The sequence below is a fragment of the Calonectris borealis genome, chromosome 9, assembly GCF_964195595.1.
Source record: "Calonectris borealis chromosome 9, bCalBor7.hap1.2, whole genome shotgun sequence".
In the NCBI taxonomy this organism is placed as follows: Eukaryota; Metazoa; Chordata; class Aves; order Procellariiformes; family Procellariidae; genus Calonectris; species Calonectris borealis.
This window is the reverse complement of record NC_134320.1, coordinates 9898194-9923461: the sequence shown is the minus strand read 5'-3', so window position 1 is coordinate 9923461 and position 25268 is coordinate 9898194. Positions and strand designations below refer to the sequence as shown.

The window sequence follows — 25268 nt, the reverse complement described above, 5'->3', positions numbered from 1 at the left end:
CTCCAGGGGGAATACCCTTTTCTTCGCTGCTTACTGCGGGCGGGGCCCCCAGTGGCAATAACCGTATTTAACTGCAGCGCTTTTCCCGGGCGGAGCCCTGCGGCGGGCATACAGGAGAGCATAGCCAGCCCCATGGAAATGCGTGCTTGAGCCCAAGGCCGCCTTCTCCTCCTTGGGAAGCCACGGCCCTCCGGGAGGTGCGATCTGCCCGCGGCCGGGTAGGGTGCGAGACCCCACCGGCAGCCCCGCCCCCAGCCAGGTCGTGCTTTCCCGCTCCTCGACGAGGTGCGGCCTGCGGCCCGTCTCTTCTAGAGAATACGCCTGCCGCCTAAGCCAGAGACAACGTCAGACCGCGGCCGCAGTTGCGCCGCTACACAGGGCACCTCGGCTCGGCAGGCGGCGCCGCTACACGCAGCGTTACGGCGGCCGCCGGGCTTTCCCCGCGCCGTCAGCTGATGGGCGCCGGGCCGGTCCCGCGGCAACATGGCGGCCGAGATCCACTCGCGGCCGCAGAGCAGCCGGCCCGTTCTCCTCAGCAAGGTCGAGGGGCACCAGGACGTGGTCAGCGCCGCGCTCCTCATCCCCAAGGAGGACGGGGTCATCACGGCCAGCGAGGACAGGTAAGCGGAGGCCGCCGGCCGTGGCCCGGCCCGCCGAGGCGCCTCACGGGGCGGTGAGGCCCCTCAGGGCCCGCTCCCCGCCGGGGGTTCGGCGAGGGGCTAGGCCGGGCGGCGGGAGCGGGCGGGCAGGGCAGGCCCGGCCCGGGCGGCCCCTCGGCGGAGGGTCGGCTCCACTCCCCTCCCTCGGCGGTCTCCGCTCCGTGCGGAGCTGGGGCTGAGCCCCCCGATCCCGGAGCCCCCGGAACCGGGGCGCGGCGGCGGCGCGGTCCCTGCGGGTGGCGGCAGCCGGCGGGAGCTGGCTGAGCCGGGGAAGCGTAGCACTGGGGCGGGGTGCGGGGGGAAAATCCGTTTTTACGCTGTGACTCTGCCAGGAGGCAGGCAGCCGTGACTCTTTGCCTGGAGCCGTGAGGAAATAACCGAAGCTGCAGTTCGAGGGAGGAAAATAACATCAGCCGGCTTCCCGCTCCCGGAGGGAGGCAGCGGCCCAGCCCGCACGGCTGCGGGCCGGAGCGGGGCTTGGGAGCGCGGGGCTGACAGCGTTTCCCTGCCGGTGAGAAGACGCTGTCGTGCTTCAGGCGTGCTTTCCAGCCCTGCCAAGTAGATGGAAAAGTACAACTCGTTTGTGTGTGTAAAAGGGTTTTGCAATGGTTATGAGTAGAACAAAAAATGTGAGAATATGTTTTCCTCTGCCTTCAGCTGTGCTGGCTGAATCACTTGTGGGTACGTTACCGCTTCCCCCGTCTGTCAGGAGAGTTGGAGCTCCCCAACCTGCTTCGGTCAAAACAAGCCCATTCCGATGGCTCGGTGTGAAGGTCTCAAACCTGCTCCATTCTGGCTGAAACGGTTCAGGGAGTGAGTTGGCAGATCTGAGGGGAGAGGTGGTGATGAGCTGCTGAGGACAGTGGTTTCTGGTTGGAAGGGAAAATGTCTTCAGAGTCTAATCCTGATCCTTGGTAGTGGCTCACATGGCACGTGAAACATCTGTTACAAAAGCTGGTAATGTCAGTAATTAGTTATTCAGTTGAAACAAAAGTGAAAATGAGGAAGCAAGTAGCACAGAGGGTTGTTGGCTAGGAGAGAGGTGAGGGGTCTGCAGTGTAGTGGTGAGAGCTGGAATTTCTCCTCTGCTATGTGGAAAGTGACTTTTAAATGTGAAGAGGTGTAGGAGATGCTTCTTAAGAGCTCCTGTCCAGAAACTGTGGCAGTGTTTGAAGGGTGCATGTTAAAGTATGAAAGTGCATTCTTTGAGATGTAGCTTGGTGGAGGGATAATTTTACTGTTATAAAACTTTTAAATCTGAATTTGCATTAATTGTTGCATAAATTGTTATTTGAAAAGCCTGACCTTGTGAGAAACAGTGAGGTATGAGTGCTGAAAACCAGCAAAGCTATAGTGTTACCTGAACTAGGTTTTCTGGCATTTAGTTTTAGGTCAACAAGAGCCAACAGACCAGCTAGCAACAGCACATGCTAACTGTCCCGGTTTCGGCTGGGATAGGGTTAAATTTCTTCCTAGTGCTGTGTTTTGGATTTAGTATGAGGAGAATGTTGATAACACACTGATGTTTTCAGTTGTTGCTAAGTGCCCTCCTAGTCCAAGGACAGCTCCCATGCCTACTACTGAACTAGGTACACAAGATGGGAGGGAACATAATCAGGACAGCCAGCCCAGCTGGCCAACGGGGTATTCCATACCATGTGACGTCATGGTATTCGTCCCAGCCGAAACCAGGACGCTAACTTTATAAGCTTACTGTTAGCCAAGGCATTCAGGATCTGGGGGGAGGGGAACAGATCAAGTGCAAAGGATATAAACTTATCCTGGTTTAAGTGAAGTTTACCAGATACTGTTAGTTTTTCATTAGTTGGCATTAAAGCCAACAAAATTTGTATAGGACATGTCATGACATGTCGTGCTCTTATGCAGATCAGGTAGAAACACTGTCAAATTTGTCATACTTCTCAGTGACCTGGCAACATAAATCTGATATTAAAAAATATGAAGCTATAGCTGCACTTATTGGCCCTGATTATCAGCACTTCTGAGAAATCAGAAAGTGTAGTCTATCTTCACTTCCTGTGGAGAGGTGGTAAGAATGTATTTTTCATTGGCATGCTAAGAATTGTTTTCAAGTGCCAGTTGAACTCTTTAGAAAACAGGCAGTATAAGTAGTTGAATTTGGAAGAGGAAGCTTAGTAAGTAGTTCTTTAAAGTGGCTAATTGGATTCCACCTCCCCCACCCCCCCTTCCCCCCCCCCCCCCCCCCCCGGAAGGTTAGCACACTTAATTCTTAGATGAGCTATCAATTATCAGGACTGGAGTAAAAACTCATCACTGAATTCTAAAAGCCTGAACTACAAATGCTGTAAGTTTGGGGTAAATGAAGGCAGAGATTTCCTTATGTTGTTTAAAGGCTATTTGAAAATATTTTTCTGAAGCACTTGGAGTCAGGCTTCTATTCCTCAAAAATATTTTTTTCAGCCATGAGATTGGGTGCCTGTTGTAATAGGCCGTCAAAGTGCTCTTAAGTGTGTTAATATTAGCGTTAGGGTTATACCATCATCTTCTAGCATGTGGCAGATACCTTAGTCTTCTTTCCCAAGCTTCCAGAATGCTGGAGTTTGGGGTGCTGGGAGCATTCAGCACAGCGTTAGCAGGATCAGAGGATAAAAGGCTTCTCAAATTATACAATTAGATATCAATGTATTAAATATTTTCGTGCTCTTAGACTGCAGGGCATCATACTGTGCAATGTGTGCACTGAAGGGTGGGTAACAGAGGGAAACAGTTTTGTGATCCACAGAACAGCACCTGCCTCTTCAGAGCTTGATTTTGCAACTTAGTAGGGCTTCTCAGAGTTTAAAATGCAATTTCCTGCCTGGTAAAGAGATAAACAGCTTTCTTCACTGTAGTAATGCCTGTGTAAAAACAGCAGGATTTAAATCTTGACCCTTTGAAGCAGTAGTACATACTGCTCCTTGTTGAACCATGGCAGTAACTGTACCTGGTTTGCAGCAAGCAGTGACACTTGGATGTGTTAGGTATGTTTTCTGGCTTTGATTGAAAGATGGACTTGGTTGGTCTCTTCCCTTCCTGTGGAAATGACTTGGCTGTAGTACGTGTTGGATGAGACTGAGCAGCTTCCTTTTTATTCCACTCTTATGTGCACTTGTTCTGGTATCTTCGTACTGTGCAGGATGAAGTTGGGTTTTTGGGTGCCAGTGTGGGCTGAATCTTAACATGTTTGTGTTCGGTGTGTTTTGACGCACTTCCTGAAGGAGAGAAGAGGAAATAGCAATTCTTAAGAGTTCATATCTGAGTTAAACCTGAACAGAATTTCATGGTACAGGCTTGCAAAGGCTTGCCTGTAGCAGACAATGCCAGCCTTTAAACTTAAAGGTCTAATGCTGAAGGTTAGCAGTCTGCATGCTTAGACTGTGTTGATAAGAGCCAAGGATGCAGCTGCATCTTTATCTGGGCAGGTTTTGATGTCAGAAAACAGACCTATGCAAGGAGAGCAGAGCCCGTTACCCACCTTTGGGGTGTGTGTAAATTTCTAAGAGAAGTTTTGGACTCAACGCTAAATTCGTGTGGCCTGCCTTACTACGGGAGTTTACTTAGATCATTAAACTTTCAGAAACTGTTGCACGGTACTACCTTTAATGTGGGATACCTCCTACAGTACATCAAAGCCTACTCACTCACGTATCCTTCACCTACAGTTTAACGTGTTATCAAACTTACTGCTCTCATGTTTGTTCACTAAAAAAGGGGTGTAGGTGTTAATACTGCATAACTGATTATGCTGCTAGCAGCAAGCAAAGTACAGAGTTCAAGTAGTGAAAGAGCTGCTGTGTACACCAAAAGAGAAGGGCCAAAGTATTTTTTATTACCTCTTAATACAGCGAAGGCTGTCAAGTATTTTATAATAACCAGTCAGAGGAATGTGTTTACAAGTTAAGTAGTGAGAAAAACACTGGTGCACAAACATTCTCCAGGAATGTTGTAGATTATCCTCTCGTTAGAGGAGTTGTAGTTCTTTCTATTTTAAATTATATTTCTTAGAATGAGAAGTAATGCTTCTATTTTTTTTGAGGGTACAAAAGATGCCATAGTAGATCTGTGAATACCAATAAAATCTAGCTCTTTTTTTAAAGTTTTGAAGCCAAAAAAGGAAGTAAGAATACCTGCAGGAGTTAAATAGTTAATTTTCTCAATCTGATTTTTTGGCAGGATACTTGCCATCTGTGAAGCTTTCTCAGAACTTGCCTAGAAAGGATGATTAACCTTGTGTCTTTAACGGGCATCTTGCCTGACCCTGGTTCCAAGACAATGTTTGGAATTGTTGCAAGTGTGTCCCTCAGCCTGGACAGCCAACTCGGGTACCAGCTGTGAGTTAAATCGTCTGCTCGAGGCTGGCTCGTGTTTTCTCGGAGCTGAGATAGGCCAGTGTGGGCTGCACAGACCTGTGATACAGTCTGTGATACTCTAGACTTAGCCTTATTATCCTTGTTCTCAGCAGACAAATAATTAAGGCAAGATGAGTGTTTCCCAGCTGTAGTTGGGGGTGCTGAGGGATGATAAGCTATTGTACAAGACCCTAAATGCAAGATAAAGGTATTATATTTATTACAGGTTAACAGGATCTCTAGAGTCACTAGGACACCTGAATGCTGGTGTTCTGTGACCATCAGCAGCGGCTATTGCATTGGAACTGCTGCTTAAGTTGCGGTATTAGGAGGTTTTTTTGGTTACGGAACTTAAATATTGGTCAAAACTAACGTTTCAGTGAGCAGAAATTCGATAAAAAGCATCAACTGCAAGTTGTGTCCTTGAGCTTGCATTGCGCTGTAATTAAACCAGGTTCCTAAGGCTGTTTTGGGAACACAGTCAATAGCAGTCTAAATACTTCTGGTTTATTTTGACTACCAGAAAAATGCAGTCTTCTGTTCTTGCTAGGAAAACAATTGTTAGTGATTGATTTCAGGTAGGAAAGCAATTGTTAGTGGTTTGAAGGTGTTAGGAGGAGGCAGTTCTTGGAACAGGGCTAGTGTAGCTGCATAGTACTTGCAGCAGTGCTTGTATTGTAACAAGTTTGGATTTGCCTGCTAATCTTTCATCACTTCTTTCTCCCTGACATACGTGCATTTGGCTTTTAGAGGTCAGCTTATGTGGCATGAGCACAAATACTGTTGGAACGCTGAAGAATTTTCTCCACTCTCAAACCCCAGATTTTTTCTCCAGCACTGTTGGGTGCTTACTCACTCTGTAAAAGAAACAGCAATTGAGAACAATCAAAATCCTTAGAAATTGGTAAGGCCACACTCGGTATTGCTTAAAGACAACTTCTGTGTGTATTTCTTTATATTACATTAAAAAAAAAAACAACCAAAAAAACCTGCTTTGAATTACTCTTCTATAAATGTGCATGGTTTCCAGCTGAAAGCAACTTCTGGTTCAGTACTCAATGTTAGGGAAGTTTGGAGGTCTTTTTTAATCTTGTTTTACTTCCTCCTGCCAGTCTCGGATATCTGAGTCTACTGTAATTTAAAAAGTACCTATCTATCTCTGGGTGCTCCTTAATGAGTTTCAACATTTTTACATCCTGAGACTGCTGTCAAACAAGCCTGTATCTTTCTAGGCACTTTATAGGGAATGCCTAAGGAAAGGTGGGTGGTAGCCAGCTCTTCTCAGGTACTGAGCACAGGTCTTTTCATTAATTAAAGACCAAGTTTTGAGAAGAGTGCTAAAGACTCTAGGATTGATATGGTGGTTCTCATAATAAAACAATTTCATAGTAGAAGGAGACTGTGGAAGCAGCATTACTGGAGGACTTCTCTAGTCCCTTAAGCTAGGACTGGTATTTCACAAATTAATTTGTCCTAACAAAAGGAGATTTTGGCACAGGTTATTTGCTGACTACTGTGAAACAATCTCTTCAAATTTTGCTCAGTCAGAGCTTTGTATAATTAGATATAAAGCTGTCTGACAGCTTTTCTTTGCAAGCATGAGGCTAGCAAAGTCTAAATCTTACTTAAACCAAAATAAGAAGCTTTCAGAAGTTAATTTTGCTAACTCTTGCAGCTATTTGCTTAGGCTCTCAACTTCAGTGAGGGACTGTATTGTTGATGATCAGTGCACAAATTATACTTCCAGGAAATAATTTGCTTAGAAAAAGCAAATCCTTGCTTCCTTTACATTAATTCCTAGTTTAGTATAATCGACTATAATCTCAGAATACTGAGAGGAAACAAAGTCTACTTTGGGAAAATCAGCAGTGCATGATCTCAATCACTATGATAACTCCTAGTCTTTTTATATAAAAAATAATTGCATGATTTTGGCTAGAATTGAGAGTTGAATTAGTAAGGGTGGAAGCTGCCATCTGAGATGTTCAGAACAGTTTGAGTATGATGGAGCTGCTTTAAAAAGCCCTTAAAAATGCATAGGTGCTAGCCCATGCTACTACTGGCATTTGCATCATAAGAATGACTTGGAAGCATTGTTTTTTCATTTTCTCATGTTACCAAGAAATAGCAACAGCTCTTCTGAAGTGTTAAGTTTCTGACCATGAGGTAGGGTGTTGATTATTGTAAAGAGGAGGTGATAGCTTTTAAGAGACAGTCTTAATGCAAAATACTTAATGAACTGGAGTAATGTGTATTTGCCACTGAACTGGTGGAAAAGTGACTTGATTCAAAAGCTGAAAGTCGTTGTTTTGAGGCAGTGTGTTCTCAGCTGTATTGATTTCAAATTTTAGAAAAGGAAAGTAGTATGTTAAGGGTAGGCGTTGTCTGCTTTATTTTTGAGTGGTCTTTTAAAGAAAAGCCCTTAAGTGGATTACAAAATTAGAATGCTACCTTTATATCTTCAACCTGAAAAGTTCTAGTCCTGATGCAAGATACCAGTCCCCTCCTGTGCTCTTTTTGTTAAACTCTTACTGGCGATACTGTATGATGTTTAGCAAATCTATCCCCTAGATTTTTTTGAAAAAAATTCTAAATACCAGGCCTTTTTTTAGCTAAAAGTAAATAGAACAACTCATCTCAATGAAGTCTCTTGACAGTGTTTCCAGGTACACATATTTACAGATCATTTAGGTTTCCATTTAGGAATGAGGAAGTTGGATTTAAACAGTAACAAGAAGGCAAACAATGGTTTGGAGAGGAAATTTCAAGTAGACTGAAAATAACCTTAACACTGTCTACATGTGCGCTCTTAACTTCTTGATGTAGAATCCCTCCAAATGTGCCTATTGTAGGAATGTTTTTAATTGACAATAACTTTCCACTTCCTTGCTGATTCTCTTATATCCCTCCTCCCAGGATTTGACAGTCATGAGAGTGGTATAATACTAAATGTTCTCAAGACTTTTTCCTTTCCTTCCAAGGCCTGATTCTGGAGGGTTACAAACTAAAAACAATTTTATAAAGAGCCAAGTTGGACTTGTCCAAGGGACTTGTCCAAGGACTCAAGTCCAAGCCGTCTTGTCAACTTCTTTCAATTCCCATTTGACTGGCTAATCAATCCGGTTTGTATTTAGGCCAGAGGAGCAGTGCAAAGTGACAATGCTACTAACATCGCTTGTCCTTTGTGTTGGTACGTGATGGAGTAGAGGCATGGCTTAGAGGAAATAATACTGAACTAGATATCATGTCCTCTATGGATCCATACATCAATATTTGGGGATGGAGATGTCACTAATGTGCTGGTCTGCAGGATGAGGTGCTTCTGTTACTGATGTTAAGTATCTGGCTTGCTGAAGGATGAATTGCACAGAGAAGCTGTAAAAATTCAAAACATAATGGAATGATTTGCAATTTTTTTTTTTTTAACATATCAAACACTTAATCTGCTATAAAACAAGCTGTGGTTTGCTCTGCCAAAGCTGGAAAGTTCCAGCAACTTGCATTTGACTTAAATCAGCCAGAGCCAAGGAGAAGGAATTAAAGGGATGCAATATGTAGCAATTTCTGAGGTGAGCTGAAACAGTATTTCCATTTGGTACTTACTGAAACTCAGTGTGTAAATAGGTTTGAAGAAAACTCTTCAGAGTCCAAGGGTGGCTATTTTTAGTGCTATTATTCTTGTTATGTTAGAGTACTATTGAAGTACTGTTATTTCTATTATGTTGTTCCTCTAACTATTATGTTTGAGTAGCACAAAAGCTAAGAGGATTGGAGCTGATATATAAGTAATGAACTGGTTCAGATGCAAGGGGTGATGCACTTACTTACAACTGTCTTCTCCCCGCTCTTCCCACAACACAGAACAATACGAGTATGGCTAAAGAGAGACAGTGGACAGTACTGGCCCAGCATCTATCACACCATGTCATGTAAGTACAATGCTGGAGATGGTAAGTGATGGCCAAGCATAGCATGGGTTTTGTACCTGTGCTGTGTGTACCTCCTTCCCATTTCCCCAAGTGCTGGATTCACTCGATGATCTTGAATTTGGGAACTTTGCAGCAACTCTAGCTCAGACTTTAGTTTGAAACTAGCTGCGTACTGGGTGAGATCTAAGGCAGCATTCTGTCAGAACCAGATCCTTCACCAGGTAAATCACTGTGTGGATCTGCAGCTGTAGATGTCTCAAATGCTGGCAAATAACTCGTCTGCCAAATAAGTGAGCTTTTCAAACCACTAGCTAAAAGTTCAGACATAAGAATATTCTCTGCTTTCCAAGGTGTGCATCTTTTTTTTTTTTTTTTTTTCTTTCAGCATTTAGATTATTAAGAAAGCAATACTGAGTAGCAACTTCAGTGCTGAGTAGATCTTGAGTGCCAGTGTACTTTTTTGATTTTGAAACATCATTCAGCCTGGGTGCTTTGCTGTAACTTCTTCAATGTAGAGTTGCTACCTAGACGCACACCACATATAAAAAGAGGGAATACAATGACAAAATAAAACACCATACAAACAAAGGATAGTCTTTGGACTGACAATTTTTGCAGTAATTTGTACACCAAAGAATTGGACTCCTTGATGTTCTGTGTCTTTTCAGCTGCAGGCTGAGTAGCCTAGGATCTAGATGAGAAATGCCACTGTAATCTTTTTTTTCCTAATAGTTGGTGTAAATTTACAGCAGTTGCTCCATTTATCAATTTTCCAAATAGACTATTCAGGTTGTGCTTTAAAAGGGTTTATACAAAATAAAGTGTGCCCGTAAGTAGTTCCAAGGGATGGACTTGTTCTTATGCAGCAGGACCACTGTAATATTCCAGACTGTCCTGTCTGGCTTTAAATTTCTAAAAACACTTTCAAGGCCATATTTTCTGAGGGTCTTGGAGAAGAAGGTATTAGTTTAGAACACTGTATCCTTCTCATCCTTGTAATTTGCAATTTAATGAGGACACTCTTCAGTGAAATTTTTTGCAAAATTTTCATTAGGACACACTTTATTGTAATTTTGTTGTCATTGCTTTTCACATCTATTTTAGCTCTTAATTTCAAAAAGGGAAGTAGGTCTTTAGAGGTTTTCTGCTAAAAGAGATTGTATGTAATCTCAAAAAAATGAGTCTCCTTAAGGTTGCAGATCTTGAGACATGATTCCATATGAAGTTGACATGCAATTACATATTTCTGTCTAGCACTTCAGTCTCTCTAATGATACAGTCCTCAAATGTGAAGAATGGAATATTGTAAGAATGGAATACAACTCAGGGCTCCATTTGAGATAATTTTAGTGAGCTCAAGTTCTTAAGTGTAACCAGCTGCACATGCTGTTGCTGCTAGCTAGGCTTTCAGCCTGTGTGAAATTCCCCTTACTGAGTTGCACCTTGTGGCAGGAAATCATGTTTGCATGTGGTTCCTAGCAGTATATCTGAGTTACTGTAGTAGTGTATCTTTCCTCAGCTTCACATATGGGAATTTAACTGTCTTACTAAGGGACATTATCTATGCAGACTAATTTCTATCAAGCTACTTAATCTTAAACAGCTTTTATCCTGAGTGAAAGAATTGGTTTAAATAAAAGTCATGTGTATCCTAATACCTCTATTTCAATAACTGTAGTGTGCTTGCTTTTTTTTTTTTGACAGCGCCATGCTCAGCCATGGCTTATCATCATGACAGCAGACGAATATTTGTAGGCCAGGATAATGGAGCTATCATGGTAAGTTGCTGTGACTTTTCTTCAGAATTGCTTAGATTGTCTGTGAGCACCAGGTGTTGCTGGCAGCTGATAACTTGTTTTCTTTCCCTTCTTTTTGGAATGCAGCTACTACTAAATGGCTGAGCTTCTTGGCAGTTCACCTGCGATGTACATGGGAGGACTGCAAATAAACAAGGGTTCTTCTGGCTATATGTGAGCCAGCTAGTCTCAAGAAATCATTGAGCCATTAGTATAGCAGTGGACCCAAACAATTACACTTTGTCAAGGAATTATTTTGAGGAGTACATTAAGCTGGGCAGAGTGCCATAGTGGCGCACTCACAGGGGTTGTGAACTGCAGCTAGCTTGCATCTGGCCAGAAGTGTGAACTGCCTGTATCTTGCCATTCACGTGTCTCTGGATTTTCTTGCTGCAGATCTTTTTATGATGTGGAAATTTCAACACTAGCTCTAAAATTACAAGAGGCAGGGTTGGTTTCTTTTCTTTCTGGGAAGTCTTCCTTCTTTCTTTCTATACTCTTGCTCTCCCTCTCCTGGACAGCAGATATATATGGCAGAACAGAAAGTGGGTCTGTATTCTTCCCCTCTGTTCTTGGCAAAGAAATCTTGTGACTCTCAGATGCTTTAATAGTTTCCTTTCTTTATGAAAATAAGGTCAAAATAATAACTGTCCTATAAGGAGCCAGGGTACTGCATGACTATCATAAATAGTGATTCTACTGATAACTACTGTGAATAGCCTACACAGAACTACATAGAATAGTGATTCTATTGATAACTACTTGAAATTGTAAGCTGAGACTTTTAAAACTTCAGTAAGCCGAATGGATCAAATAGAGAATACTCTCACTTAAATCTGTCCATTATGAAGCCTCAGATACTTAAATCCTAAATACTACAAGATACAGTTTTGTTTGTTCCTGCTGGGGATAAATGAGATCTTATCTCTTCCTATAATCTCCTGTTAGCAAACTTGGTTCTGAAAGGATGCTCCCTGTTGAAAACGTAGTTCACTAATAACCTTAATTTACAGTTGGTGTGTCAGCGCTATGCTCCAGCCTGAGAAGCTGCTAGTTTTTAGTGAGATATACTGCTGCTATGCAAATTTCGGCTTGTGAAGTTACTGCTCTTTTTTGGGTATCAATATTGCTTATGTCACTGCGGTATCTTTTCTAACGGTTCCACTTTGCTTTTAGGAGTTTCATATTTCAGAGGACTTTAATAAGATGAACTTTGTGAAGACCTATCCAGGTAAACTGTTAACCAGTGTCTACACTAACATTTGTGTGAAGGGGCGCATCTAAAGTGGTTGGGAAACTGGATACTGACACAGATTAATCAAGTCCAAATATGCTTTAAATCTGACTGACCTTCTAGGTGTCACTTAGTTGGGGGTAACTGCCATAAGATAAATGTCCTATTATTGAGTAATCCTCAGTCAACTGAGGCTGAGTCGTAGTCGTTACCATTAAGTTCAGTACATCATTAGCCTGCAAGTGTAATGAGCCAGAACTAGTGAGTTCAGATTTTGCTCTTCAAGTGGAGTAGTTATACTGCATGAATGTTAGGGTAAGAGCTTTCTAAAGGTGCATTTTGGTATTTGCAATTTCCATCCTTACTTTCTGTAATCACTGGGCTTGGTTACTTCTAGCTGAAGATAAGAGTCCTTGCCTTCTCTGTCATCTTAGGAGAGCAATAGGGATGAAAAAGATCTTATTTTTCTGGTATGTGGGGAATTGGGATTGTTCTAATATTTATGGAGATGCTAATTTCAGCATTTGTCTGCACACCCTTAAAAGAAATACAAAACTCGATTGCTAGTTAAAATTGGAATATTAATGTGAAAGGCCTGAAGGAGACTCTTAAAGACTGCAGATTATGTAGTGAAACAAAGCGCAGTTTGTCTTATGGCTCCCTGACACTGATAGAAGCAATGTTCTTGCTTAGGAGAAAAAGACCTTGTTCTTAAAGCAACAAACCCCCCCCTTTATCCTAAGGAAGATGACTTGGTAACTCAGTCAAGGAAAGTACTTGTATCCTGGAGGCAAGGAGGGCCTCTTTCTAATGCTCATGTGACTTCTTGCTTAGTGGCAGCATTCTAAACAAAGCTGGGTAGGATTTGGTTGCTGGCACGGGTAGCAGTTTGAGTGCTGTGGACTAGATACACTTTCAGGTGCTTAAAAGCATAAATCTGAGCATAACTCCCCTGGGGTCAGGAAAAGAGGCACTTAAAGCAATTAAGGTTTTTAGATGTGTTACATTACTCCCCAGAAGTCCTGGCCTACCTAGAGGAAGCTGAGGGTTTGCCTGCTCCTTAACCAGAGCATCTTGGGTATCTGGGCTGAACTCGGCTTCTCTCTCTGTGGGAGAAAGGCTTAAATTAGCTGACTGACATGTTTGGTTCACTTAAGCTATTCAGAAGGCGAATACCAAACAGAAAAATGATAACCTTTTAATTCGGCCTAGAGGCAAGTATAATACGATGGCAAAAATGTCTCCCTGGGGCATTGCTTAAATATCATCTTCGACCTAAGTCTCTCTGAATTAGGACGTAAGAACACATCACTTTGATTTTTAGGAAAACAAGCCAGAATCTTTTTCTTCCCACAGCTCATCAGAATCGAGTGTCTGCTATTACTTTCTGCCTGACATCAGAGTGGGTTATCAGCACTGGTCATGACAAGTGTATCAGCTGGATGTGCACCAGGAGTGGGAGTATGCTGGGGAGACATTACTTCACCTCTTGGGCTTCATGTCTACAGTATCCTTTGAAAAATGATTGCTACCCTGAAACTGGAAGAGTACTTTGTTCCTTTAGCTCAATTTGTTCCCTCCTTTTCATGTAAAAAGCTAGAGTGAAATCCCATGCAAGTCTGCAAACACTTATTCTGATTAGAAGTTTAATACCTTTATTTCAGTTAGCTGTTGTTAGATAGTAGAAGGGGATGTTGTGACCCTGAGTTACAGAAATCGCAGTGTGTACTAGTTCCTAATTTTGAGATGTTTGTCTGTAGCATCTTGTGGAAGTGACTAGTAACTGTACCTATAGCCTGGCCTGTATACTTCCTAGGCAAGTCACTTAGTTCAACAGATGCCAGTGTGCATTTGAGTCTTTCTAGAGCATAAAACATCATGAAAACCCTTTGAACTGCTTTAATTTTTCTGTCTTTGCTCATGGTAATCTTTGCTATCTTTAAGCTACGGGGTATGTTGAAACTTTATTCATTACTAGTATTGATTTGTCTGTATGCAGTTTGCTTTCCTGCAAATTGCTTTTAACTGCAGCATTTGTAGCTTAAGAACTCTGGTTGTCTATTTAGCTGTAAGTACTTCAGGGCATTCTTTATCCTATGTAAAAGACTTACAAACCCAATAGCTTAAAATGTAGTTAATACATCAAAACTTTTGAGCATGGGTTAAATACTTTAAATTCTAAAACTATTTTTTAGCACTTGTTAATGGTGGCAGTTTAGATGTGGCTGGACAGTAACTGGAGATACTGGTTGGTGTATGAGGATTAATGGCAGTAATGTAGAAATGGCATGATGCAAAAGCTGAAAGAGGTCAACTACATCTCTTAGTAAAATAAAACCTTAAAAAAATAAAGACCTCTCTAGCATTGCTAACTAGGAGGAAAGCTAACTGCTTGGTTGCCAGCAGCATATCTAACCTTCTGAGGTCTCCCATCTGTGCAGACCCTGCCTTACTAACTGAAGACCTGACAGGTTTGTATTGTTGTACTGTTGCTGTCCTTGTTTTAGAGTTCAGGAGGGTTGTCTCCCGTGAAGCATTTCATGTACAGCTCGCCTCAGCTGAATGCAGCACAGAACTGGGTTAATATTGGTGGGGGAGTGTGTGTTAGGAGGCTAGCTCACAGAACAGTCTGGTGCCTCTGAGCCTCGCTATTTGAATTCAGTGGGTTCTGTAGCTAATGATATTGCAAATAATGGAACAGTTTATCATGAAAATGAAAAAAAGAATATGACCTTTTCTATCAAGATAAAAATAAATTTCCACTGAAGACCATGGCATTTGAAAATGCATTGTAATTGATCCTGTCTTTGGACTTGTGTTTGGAAGAACTAGCTTTTTGGTGTGTGTACTAGGCGCTTGGTCTCCCTATGAGGAGGTTCCTTAGGAGTTATTTGTTAATGATCCTATGTGTAAGCTTCTGAAGAAAACAGCAGAGTGCCTATTCTTTACTGGATTAGTGGGGATAATGCTAGCCTGAACTTCCAAGACGAAGAAAGGATCACATGTTCAGGGACTTAGTGGATTTGTTGAAAGCGAATTGTTTATCTTAAGATTCTGAAGGCTTAAGAGATTTCGGAATGTCATCAGATGGCAAAACCTCTGCTTTTTCACTTATGGTGGTGGGCTTTTTGGTACACTGACTTTTTAAAGTTAGTCTTTTCTGTTGCATAGAATAGGCTACTTTGCTAGCTGCTGCTTGTGTTTTTGTGTGGCTCCAGGAGGACGGGTGAGTTTATACACAACTCTTGGGTTATGTGGTGTCAGCTGTATGGGTTTTTCACAGCTCTTGCTTATATCCTGAATAGCAAAAGTCTTCTAAAGGCAGCGAATGATCTAGTTCCATCCAGCTTGCTATGCTTTAGTTTCTGGACACAATAGTTACACAGTGACAAGAACTGAATATCAGAAAACTGTTATGATGTATGATGCTTTTGGCAAACATGCTACCTTGTTAATAGACTCCCTGTTAGGATGTGGTGTGGCTTTTATGTCAGTGTTAAAACACAGAACCTCTTCTGAAATACAGTTTAGTCTTCGATACCGTGCTCAAGGACCTGCATCAGTAAACTTGAAAGTGCAGAGAACAGAACAAGAAATTAGATGGTCTCACCTTCTCAGTAGCTAGAACATTGGGAGTATACTTCCACTGTAAGGTAAACTAGCTGTGGAGGGTCAACCTCCTTGCATCTTAGTTTTCCTATCCTGGGGGCATCAACTAGTATAACATGCTAGAAAACTTAACAGTTTATAGGAGCAGATACCAGGTAAGACTGAACGCCACCCAATGTCCAGCAAGGTACTCCTAGTGATAACTCTGCACTGCAACAAGTAACCTGAGGAGTTCTGGCATCTCTTGTAGAAGATCATGAGTGTGTTCTGTAAATATCTGCTAGAAATGGTCTAAATCTACTTGGCTTGCCTTAAACTAGGGGATGGATTATCTCATGGTTCCTCCAGTGGCTTTCTAAAACTTTTCTCACTTATTTCCCACACTGTCTTACTTGCACATGTAGGGAAGTGTGAGGTGAAGAGAGGAATGAAAAACTATTACTGTCTCCAACCCTTTTAGAAGTAGTTATGTAAATATTTATCTGGCATATTAAAATGTTCTTTTCCAATTTGTTTAGACTCTGTAGCTGACAGCTGTACTATCTGTTTCAGTCCCGTAAAATACTCTCTTAAGAGCAAACAAGGCTTCTCCTTGACTGGTATTCAGATATGATCATGAAACTCGGCATGCATTTGTTGGTGATTATTCTGGACAGATCACTCTCCTGAAGCTTGAGCAGAATACGTGCTCAATTATCACAACACTCAAAGGGCATGAAGGTAAAGTAACTCTTCTTCTTAATTCCACTTGACCCAGGTTATAATACCTCTTTGTAAATTGGGATGAGGCGTTCAGTTGGATATCTACCCCTTAAGGATAGATATTGGATAAACAACTAGTGCAGGGTAGTAGTTATCAAAACTGTTCAAAGCTGTACATATGGCTATCTCTTAAAGAACAGACACATTCTTGCTGAGGGGAAATCTTAGCCTTATAAATACTGACAGGTATTTTTATTGTAGATGAAGAATAAAGGTAAACATATGTATTCATTTAAACACAAGTTATCCACTAGATGGCCACCTTTAGCATTGAAAAGAAAGGATGAGAATGTGTTACTTTTTTTTTTTTTCTGGAGACCTTGTAGTACTATAATAATAATAAAGCAGCTTTAGCAACCCCCAATCTAGATTCTAAAAAGCCACTTAATTCTTCCCAATGCAGACTTTGCTGTTCTGATCAGTCTTTATGAGACTCTAGTTCAGTTTCCTGTGTTTAGCTGAAAATAAGCTATATGCAAGAAATCTAGAGAGCCTTTTAGAATCAAAACTGTCTAGTCAAAAACAAATGTCTCATCCTGTATAGTATAGCTGAAGTCCTTACATCAAATGAAGAACCAAATAGCCTGTAACATGATATGGAGCCACGGTCTGCTGTAATGAGTAAAGCAAGAATGCAAATCACAGAAGAATCTGTGATTTAATAATATGCTGAGAGAAATAAACAAGACTTAATGCTTCTTCCCATTTGTACTGGTGACTTTCAAATCAGCTGACCCCAACATTTGGGTAGGGGTGAATTACTGGGTCATGAGTCTCTGACCCACTGGAAAAGACTGCCTTGTTTAATAGCTGTAAGTACAAAGTAGACTTTGTTAAAGCTGGGTAGACTCCTGATTTACAGATGACTGTAAAATGATAAAACTGGTTTTGAATGTGGGAGGCAGTTGAGATTTTTGAATGATAAATGCCTCTTCTGCTTTGAAGCAGAATTTCAGATTTGAAACAATTCTGCTTGAAAGCAAAATAATTCTCCTGGCCCTAGAGACTGCTTTACCTCTGTATGCTTTTGCACTAGTCTGTGTTCAAATGCAACTCCTTGATAGATGATATTGTTAGTCTGAAAGCAGTATGTCTTGACGTGGCACTACGTATAGTGCATATTCTATCTATTGAGTTGTGGTGGGCTTCCAAGCACCAACTTCAGCAGTGCTGGCCACATAGCAGACAACTTTGGCTTATATATAAAGTTCCCTAAGGGCATTGTGATCCTCAAAACAAGAGTTGATCTAGTATAGAAGATGGTTAAATTTGAGGGGCAGAAACAGGTTTTTCTTCAATTGGTGTAATAGTAGCTACTTTGTCTTTTTTCCTTTTTTTTTTTTTAAAGCAAAATAGGTTATGTGTAACCTTTTTTCCTCCACAGTATTTGTGTAATATTCTCAAGGCCTGCTAACTCTAAACTTAAATGGCATCTAGTTCTTCTCTGAGGGCAGCTGTGTTTGCCAGACTTCAAAAGTCTGACTTCATTTTGTTTCCTTTCTAGCTCTTGCCTTACTGTGACTTCATAAGCAAGCAATGTTTGTTTTGCAGTTTAAATGGTTTTAGAGCTTGTCCTTCAACAGTCAGCTTCCAGAATTCTCCCTGTTTAACAGCCTACTCTGTGTAATGCTGAGATAATACTCAAACTGCCTTCTATGGTGCAGATGCTCACTGTTCTCCGAGACAACTATTCCCAAATGGGTCAGTCTGAAAACAGCGTAGCCCTAAAGAAGGCAAGAAAAATCCCTTGCTTCAGAGAGCTGGAAAGGACTGATTTGGGCTGTAATTACCATTCATCTTGCTTTCAGACTAACAAGGCTTTTGATGAAAACTGAGCAATGGAAGGATGCTTTAAAGGGGATGATGTCTGTAAGGGAATAAAATGTTCCTGCAACTTCAAAACTATAGGCGGCATGAGTGACAAAATTACTTCTTTAGTCTCCTGTCTGCATTACCATGCATATGGGTTTAGTATAAGACTGCCACTGTCAGATGACTCATTTCTTTCTATGTCTGACTAATGAGGTGCACAGCCAGGTTGGGCCTTCTGAAATCTAGTTTTGTAATTTAGTACGTAGTGGCCGGATTTGCTAACAGCAGTGAAACTGTCACTTAGTTTCTTATTCCAACTATTTTAAGGTTGTAAATGGTTATGTAAGGGAGTTGGTTTACCTGTGAACACTGCTTGCTGTCCTGCAACCACTGACCAAGCACCTTACTGTATTGTAGATACTAGTCTTTGCTTGGCAAGTTTTAAAACTTTTCATCTTCCAAAGATCGCATAGCAGCCTGCCGACTCTTAAAACCGACTGCCTAAATACAAGGGGCAGAAAGCTAGTAACTTGAACTTTCTGGCTTATGTTTTGCATCTGACTTTCTTCTTAGGGATGTTTTGTTCTGTTGTCAAATGCTCTTTGCCTCTATAGCAGGACTGTATCTTGCTGTTGCATGCTGTCCTTCGCCTTAAGCCTTTCAATATCTGCTACTGTAGTCAGGGAGTACCTCAGGTTTCACTTTAATGTCCCAGCAGAGCATCAGTGTGTTGAGGAGTGGCTCCCTTAGATTTAACTGCAGAATGTTCTTTCCTAGGAAGTATTACTTCCCTGTGGTGGGATCCTGTTCAACGACTGCTCTTCTCAGGTGCCTCTGATCACAGCATTATCATGTGGGATATTGGTGGAAGGAAGGGGCGAACACTGCTGCTCCAGGGACATCAGTATGTAATGGTGTCTTATTTTTCCTACATGCTCTGTAATGAACACAGAGTCCCAGGAAGACTAAACAGCGTGGCGAGACATTTGAATCTTTGTGAATAATGGAAAAAATAACTTTTTGCAGAACTCTGAGGACTTTGAGGGGGAAGAAGGGTAATCAGTACTAGGAAAGCATTACTCATAAGTCTTTTTTTTTCTCATGTTTGATACTTCTAAGTTATGGGTAATCAGAACATAACATAAAAGTAGGTTATAGAAAAAGGTGGGTAAAAATCCTAAATCATCTTGCTTGGACTTTATGTAAAAGTTGCATGCTTCTGTATTGCAAATACTTCACTGAGTTGCCTGTGAGGGTGGGGCTAGAAACTTAATGTATAAGCATGTTCGTGTACCCATGTGGAATAAGCTTCAATGTGTTCCTGTTCTCTGTCTCTTTCTATCACTGAGGTGATAAACTGATTGGCTAAATTACAGGGGTGGTCTCTTGACTTCAGAAAAGCATGTCACATTTCCACTGTTCTGTGGATTAGGTAGTTAGTTGTCTGTATTTAATCAACTCTTTATTTTTACAGAGACACCACACTAGCTGCCATTTTTAAATCTAGGGCCTTAGTTCAGTCTGACAGGCAGTTCACCACTGAAGATACATTCTACTTAGAAAAGCAGTGGTACTAGAGATCTTGTTTATGTTTAAAGATGTATTTGTATAGTGCATTCTCCTCTTGTCTAATTCCATAGATGCCTCCATCCACCTTTGATCAAGACTGATAGCCTTAGCCCTAGAACTCTTGTTAAATCTTGAGGATTTAGTTTTATGGCTAAAGAACTAATAATAGAGTACTGGTTACAAAAAAGTAACTGAAGTCAGTGACTGGAGGACTTTATACTGCTGTTACTGCTGCATCATGTGTCCTGGTGAAGACTTATAACACTTTAGTTTCTCTTCAAACATCACACTTAGCATCAAACTTCATACTGAATGGGAAAGTAAGTTCTGAGAAGCAGAATGGCTTTTTTAATTCAACTTAGATGTTGCAAAGCAGTCTAATACTGTTGAGATCCCTTGTTTAGTTTCTTAGGGTAGACTTTTATTTTGCCATGACTTTATTTAGGATTAAACTGTCTTATTGGTGAATGCATGCTTTGCTTTGCAGCTACAGATTTACTTATTGTGATTTGTTAGCAAAAGTGGAAGCTCCATCTGCTTCCTAGCTGCATCTTGAAACAAATATTTCTCTTTATTTTTCCAGTTGTCTCTGTTTTGATAACTGGCTCTCCTTGCCAACACAGAAGAGTATTTGCACGCACACTCTGAGCCAGCTGACACTCAGCTTACTGTCAATGCTTACTGCCAGCAAATGTTAACATGGAACTGTACTTCTGGTATTCTGGTCAAGCCTACAAGAACACTGTTCTAGGCAACGTTCTGATGCTAGGGTAGTGCTTAGGTGACAGCATCTGTTCACTCATCTTCATAGCTCTACTTAGTAGACTTAGCAAAGTGTTTGGAAATCAGTTTTGGCTTCCTAGGTAGCTTTACAAGGATAAATCGGGGGTTTGCCAGGAAACTAAGCTTTGTTTAAATACTTATGGGTAAATAGTGTCTACTTTGTTTGCAGTGACAAGGTGCAGGCTATCTGTTATATCCAGCTGACACGGCAGCTGGTATCTTGTTCAGCTGATGGGGGAATTGCTGTTTGGAACATGGATATAAGCCGAGAAGAGGTAAGATCATGTCCTAGGTCAAAGATTTATTTATTTATTTATTTATTTATTTATTTTCCTTTTTCAGAGGCTGATGTGGCTTTGCTTAGTCAGTTCTGCAGGGTGTTTTCCTCACATTGCCTGAAACTTTAAGGCTGAATGATATTGTTAAAACCTGCTCTGTTCTAGTGGCTGTCCATACTGCATTGTAGTAGATGGATTCCCAGGACAGGAGAAGTGCAGGACAGGCTTGGGACTGCTTAGAGTTTTATCTCAATGAGACAACATGTTCACTGGAATGGCTCTTGCTGCTGGGACACTCTAAAGCAGGCAAGCTTTTGCAGTAAAGAAACCAATGGACTGTGCTTCAACAGTCTTGAAATAAGTTCTCAACTCATGTCAAAGCAGGTACAGAAGTGAGATGCTGCTTTTGGGATATAGTTCAGAATGTAGAGATTCAGTCCCCAGACAACATTTTTTTTAAAGACCTCAGTGCAGAGCAACTGAGCCTGCCATCAGTTCATGTCCATCATAGGAGCTGAAAAGATGTGTATTACTATCATCTTTGGTTAAACCATAATTATAGGAGTTAGTTTTGGTTGCCTCCACAAAGCAGTATTTAAGGCTCAGCCTTCCTTGCCCTGTTGCTTTTCCTCAAATGGAAATGTCATGATTAAGAACTGTTTTCTGACATGTGTTGAACTGTCACCTTAAACACACTGAATGCTCTATGTGATGCTCCTAACATATTCAGCATGACGATCTCTCTTCAAAACTTCTGTGATATTATGAAACTTTGTGGTTGCAAGGAATTGACTTATAATAAAATTGAGAAAACAAGATGTGGCCGTTTCTCTTCTGGATCTGCATGCAATAATTAAGGGATCTTCTAAATAATAGGCAGTTTTAATACAGTTAAAATAATATGGTTAACTTAGAACAGCCGTGATGTCTCAGAACTCATTGGAAAAACATAATCAAGCCCAATTCAAAAGCAAAGAAACTGCTTGAAGATGATGAACATATGCCTCTGAAGCATTAGCTAGTGCGTCATGTTATAGGCTATCTTCAAATATGCACTAATGCACATAAGACTAGAAGACAGACTTTTTTGATTAGACGGAATGGTATCTCCACTGACAGCTGTACTATTGATCTTGGGCAGTTCCAACTTGGTTGTAGTTCCAACAGTTGGTAATAGTGTTGGTAGTGTAGGCAGGTTTTTACCTTCTATTTAATGCCTGAAATGAAGATTAAAAGAATAGGAATATACTCTGTTTTTCTGTTAGAGGGAGCCAGAAAGTGGATTGTTTTCTCAAAAATGCTATTAAGTGAAAGCTGCTGTTGTAAGTACTTGAAAGAAGCAATATGGAACATCTCACTTGGTGGAGAGGCGACTCATTTCCTCTACTCTTCTCCTTACCCCCCACGCTGGACTTGTTACTACCCTTTACGATGTTTTCCACTAGCATGGGGGAAGGAAGGGGATGCAGTCAAGGTTGAAGATATAGGAGCTGGACATCTGGTATTAATAAATATTTGTGGTGAGATGGTAGTGCAACTGACAATACTATTGTTTTATTACTATCAACAATGGATGTAAGTGAATTGAGGAGAAAAGCTTCTGTGTTGTTCCAGCTTTCCTCCTGTCGGGTTTCAGGGAGACTCCCCCATGAGATGTATAAAGTTGTATAGAATATACATGTTCTAATTCAAGTCTATGTACTAAAAATATTGTGCCTCTCTTTCCATCCCTTACAAGGATGCTCAGTTAAAGTATCTGAGTGTGTTGAAATGTGTGAAAGCTCTAACTATTTTCATTTGGCCTAGTCCATTTATGGCAGGAAAAAATATGTGGGTGGGAGAAGGGATGCTTAATGAAGATGTGGGCAGGATGGAAAATGCAGATGAGTTCGTAATTATTTCAAACTGCAATCCTAGGGAATCAGAAAAGATATTTGCTTCCAGAATTTACTTCTAGACCCACCCCTCTTAGAGGGGATGACTGCCTCATAGATTCTACAACTTGGATTAAGTTAAAAATCATCTAGGCAACCAGAGCAGCAGTCTTTGAATGCCTGCAGTAAGTTTAATAACTTAGATGTTTGAATTAGTTTTCTTATTAAGGGAGTAACATAACATACTGCCGTGACTTAAAAAGTATAGGAGGTGTGTAGGTAACAAATAACTGTAGTCTTGGGTTTGGGGTTTTTTGTACTAAACTTCCTATGTACTATATGGTAGGCAATGTATTGTTGTAATGTTCAGAGCTGAGACAGGGCATCTTTCCAAGTAAAACTTTACTTTGTGTTCTTAAAACAAACTTCCTTGGCTGTCATATGAGGAAAAAATAATTCTGATTGTTTGCATATCTTGCTCTTTTGTAGGCTCCTCAATGGCTGGAGAGTGATTCCTGTCAGAAGTGTGAACAACCTTTCTTCTGGAATATAAAGCAGATGTGGGACACAAAGACATTAGGGTTGAGACAGGTGAGATCGCTGGTTTCAGTGCTTAGCTGTACTTCAGCACTTCAGTAAAATGCAAACAGAAAACCACTAAAGCTGTTAGATCTTTTAAACCGTTGGTATTTTTGCTGCTTTGAAGTGAGGATTTATTGAGACGACGTCACAGCTTCTAGGCAGTTCTAAGAAATTTCCAAATTCTATAGAAAGCGTTGCATCAAACTTCTATTACGGGGCAAAGCAGGCTGTGCTGGGAGTGCTGTGTTGGATTTATCTTAATATTTCTATGTACTGGAGCTGTGGACAGCTAATCCTCAAGTGTTGTGTAAAGTGGCACACAATGCCCCATAACTGAGCAAATTGCAGCCTAACATGTGGTAGGGTACTCAGTTCAGTGAAGCAGTGGTGGCCCTGCTCTTACTGGGCTAGAATGTGAAAGCTTTCCAGATAGCTTTCTTTTTGGAGGGACTGGATAGGCACCAAGACGCTCTCTGTTTCTGGCTTTCTTAGACTGTTATTTCCTTGGTTGCTTGTTCAACCCTCTTTTTCCCCTGCTCCCAGAAGGAGCTTGCAAAAGGAGAAGAGAATGGACAGGGAGAATAAGGAGGTAAACCCATTAATGGCAAAGACGACTGTTCAGAACTCCAGAGTCCTTGGTCTTTGGTTGAAGTAACAGAAGACTTCCTTACAGGTTGCTTCCTAAGAGGGTGCAAAACAGAAGCGTTGTTGTTGTTCAGTGAACACTTGGTAAGGTGGTCAAGTGGCACAATATAGTGATTTTTTTGTTTGTTTATTTTCTTCTTCCTCCATGAAGCATCATTGCAGAAAATGTGGGCAAGCAGTGTGTGGCAAGTGCAGTACCAAACGGTCAAGTTACCCGATCATGGGATTTGAGTTCCAGGTCCGTGTCTGTGATTCCTGTTTTGAGTCAATCAAGGATGAAGAGTGAGTATTAAGGAGTAATAAATTAAAGTAATACTGCTGAGGTGCAGAAACACTTGTGCTTGTTCCACATCCACACGCAATGCTACTGTCCTGGTTTTGGCTGGGATAGGGTTAAATTGGGATCTGACGACATCCGTCTTGCCCTTTTATTCCTAAAAACTGGATCTCCTGTGCAGGTCCCTTGACCTTACTTTCATTTATGGCAAAACCAGCCTTCAGAAGGATTTGAATTATTCTCTCCCCTTTCTCAAAAACTTCTTCTGCTGTGCTGCCCCACACAATGATGTCATCAATGTACTGCAGGTGTTCTGGAGCCTCACCCTGTTCCAGTGGGTGTGGATCAGTCCATGGCAAATGGTAGGGCTGTGTTTCCACCCCTGGGGCAGTCGGTTCCAGGTGTACTGGACACCCCTCCAAACATGCCATGCTGACTCTGCTAATAGGCCACCTTTGTCTGGGGCACTCAAAGCACTACCATGGCAGAGATGCCTCAGCTGGCTCTGCAAGCTGATTTGGATCAGATGTGGTATTACAACTTTTTTATCCACTTTATTTCTTCTTTTCCATGAGCCCAGATCTAGAGTTGAAACATGTTTGTCTCAACAAATAGGTAAAAGCTATTGATTGCACTTAAAATTGCTAAGTGGGTGCCTGACAATGCATCACAGCTGCCAGGATGTATATGCATTAGTTTATATACACTTACTGAAAACTGTTTCTATGGGAATATTCTTCACAGTCCAACATTATTTTCCCCATGCAAGCAAGTTGGGTTAAACATGATTTGCTGTCTCATTAAACTCTTCTTAGCAATGAAGGCACCCCCGTTATATCTTGATATGAACAGCACTTCACTGTTCACAGCACCTGGAGTGCTAAAGGACCAAAGTAATCAGATGCCAATTTTTGGGGTGTTTGGGTTTTTTTCTTTTGTTTTGTTGTTGTTGTTTGTTGCTTTTTTTGGTTGGTGGGGTTTTTTGTTTGTTTGTTTGGGTTTTTTTGAAAAAGGGAGGTGCTGTGCCCTAGTTGACTCACTATAGTCAGCAGGAAGAAATGTAGCTGAGCTTGACTTTATAACCAAGAG

The 25268-nt window shown here is 41.4% G+C and overlaps 1 protein-coding gene across 6 annotated transcripts in view; it reads left to right on the top strand.

Moving 5' to 3' along the window:
* Window positions 1-393: 393 nt before the first annotated feature.
* Window positions 394-25268, top strand: part of LOC142085817 (WD repeat and FYVE domain-containing protein 1) — a 54937-nt gene continuing 30062 nt past the window's right edge. The window contains exons 1-11 of one of the 6 annotated variants that reach the window (XM_075158187.1): window positions 394-620; window positions 8891-8958; window positions 10663-10736; window positions 11931-11985; window positions 13345-13495; window positions 16205-16317; window positions 18949-19075; window positions 20693-20867; window positions 22258-22302; window positions 23165-23266; window positions 24054-24184. In XM_075158187.1, coding sequence (XP_075014288.1) covers window positions 484-620; window positions 8891-8958; window positions 10663-10736; window positions 11931-11985; window positions 13345-13495; window positions 16205-16317; window positions 18949-19075; window positions 20693-20867; window positions 22258-22302; window positions 23165-23266; window positions 24054-24184 — 1178 coding nt within the window. In that variant the 5' untranslated portion in view covers window positions 394-483. Of the gene's footprint in view, window positions 621-8890; window positions 8959-10662; window positions 10737-11930; window positions 11986-13344; window positions 13496-16204; window positions 16318-18948; window positions 19076-19845; window positions 20061-20692; window positions 20868-22257; window positions 22303-23164; window positions 23267-24053; window positions 24185-25268 lie in introns of those variants that run through there. The other 5 variants (XM_075158188.1, XM_075158186.1, XM_075158189.1 and 2 more) reach the window with 5 other exon arrangements.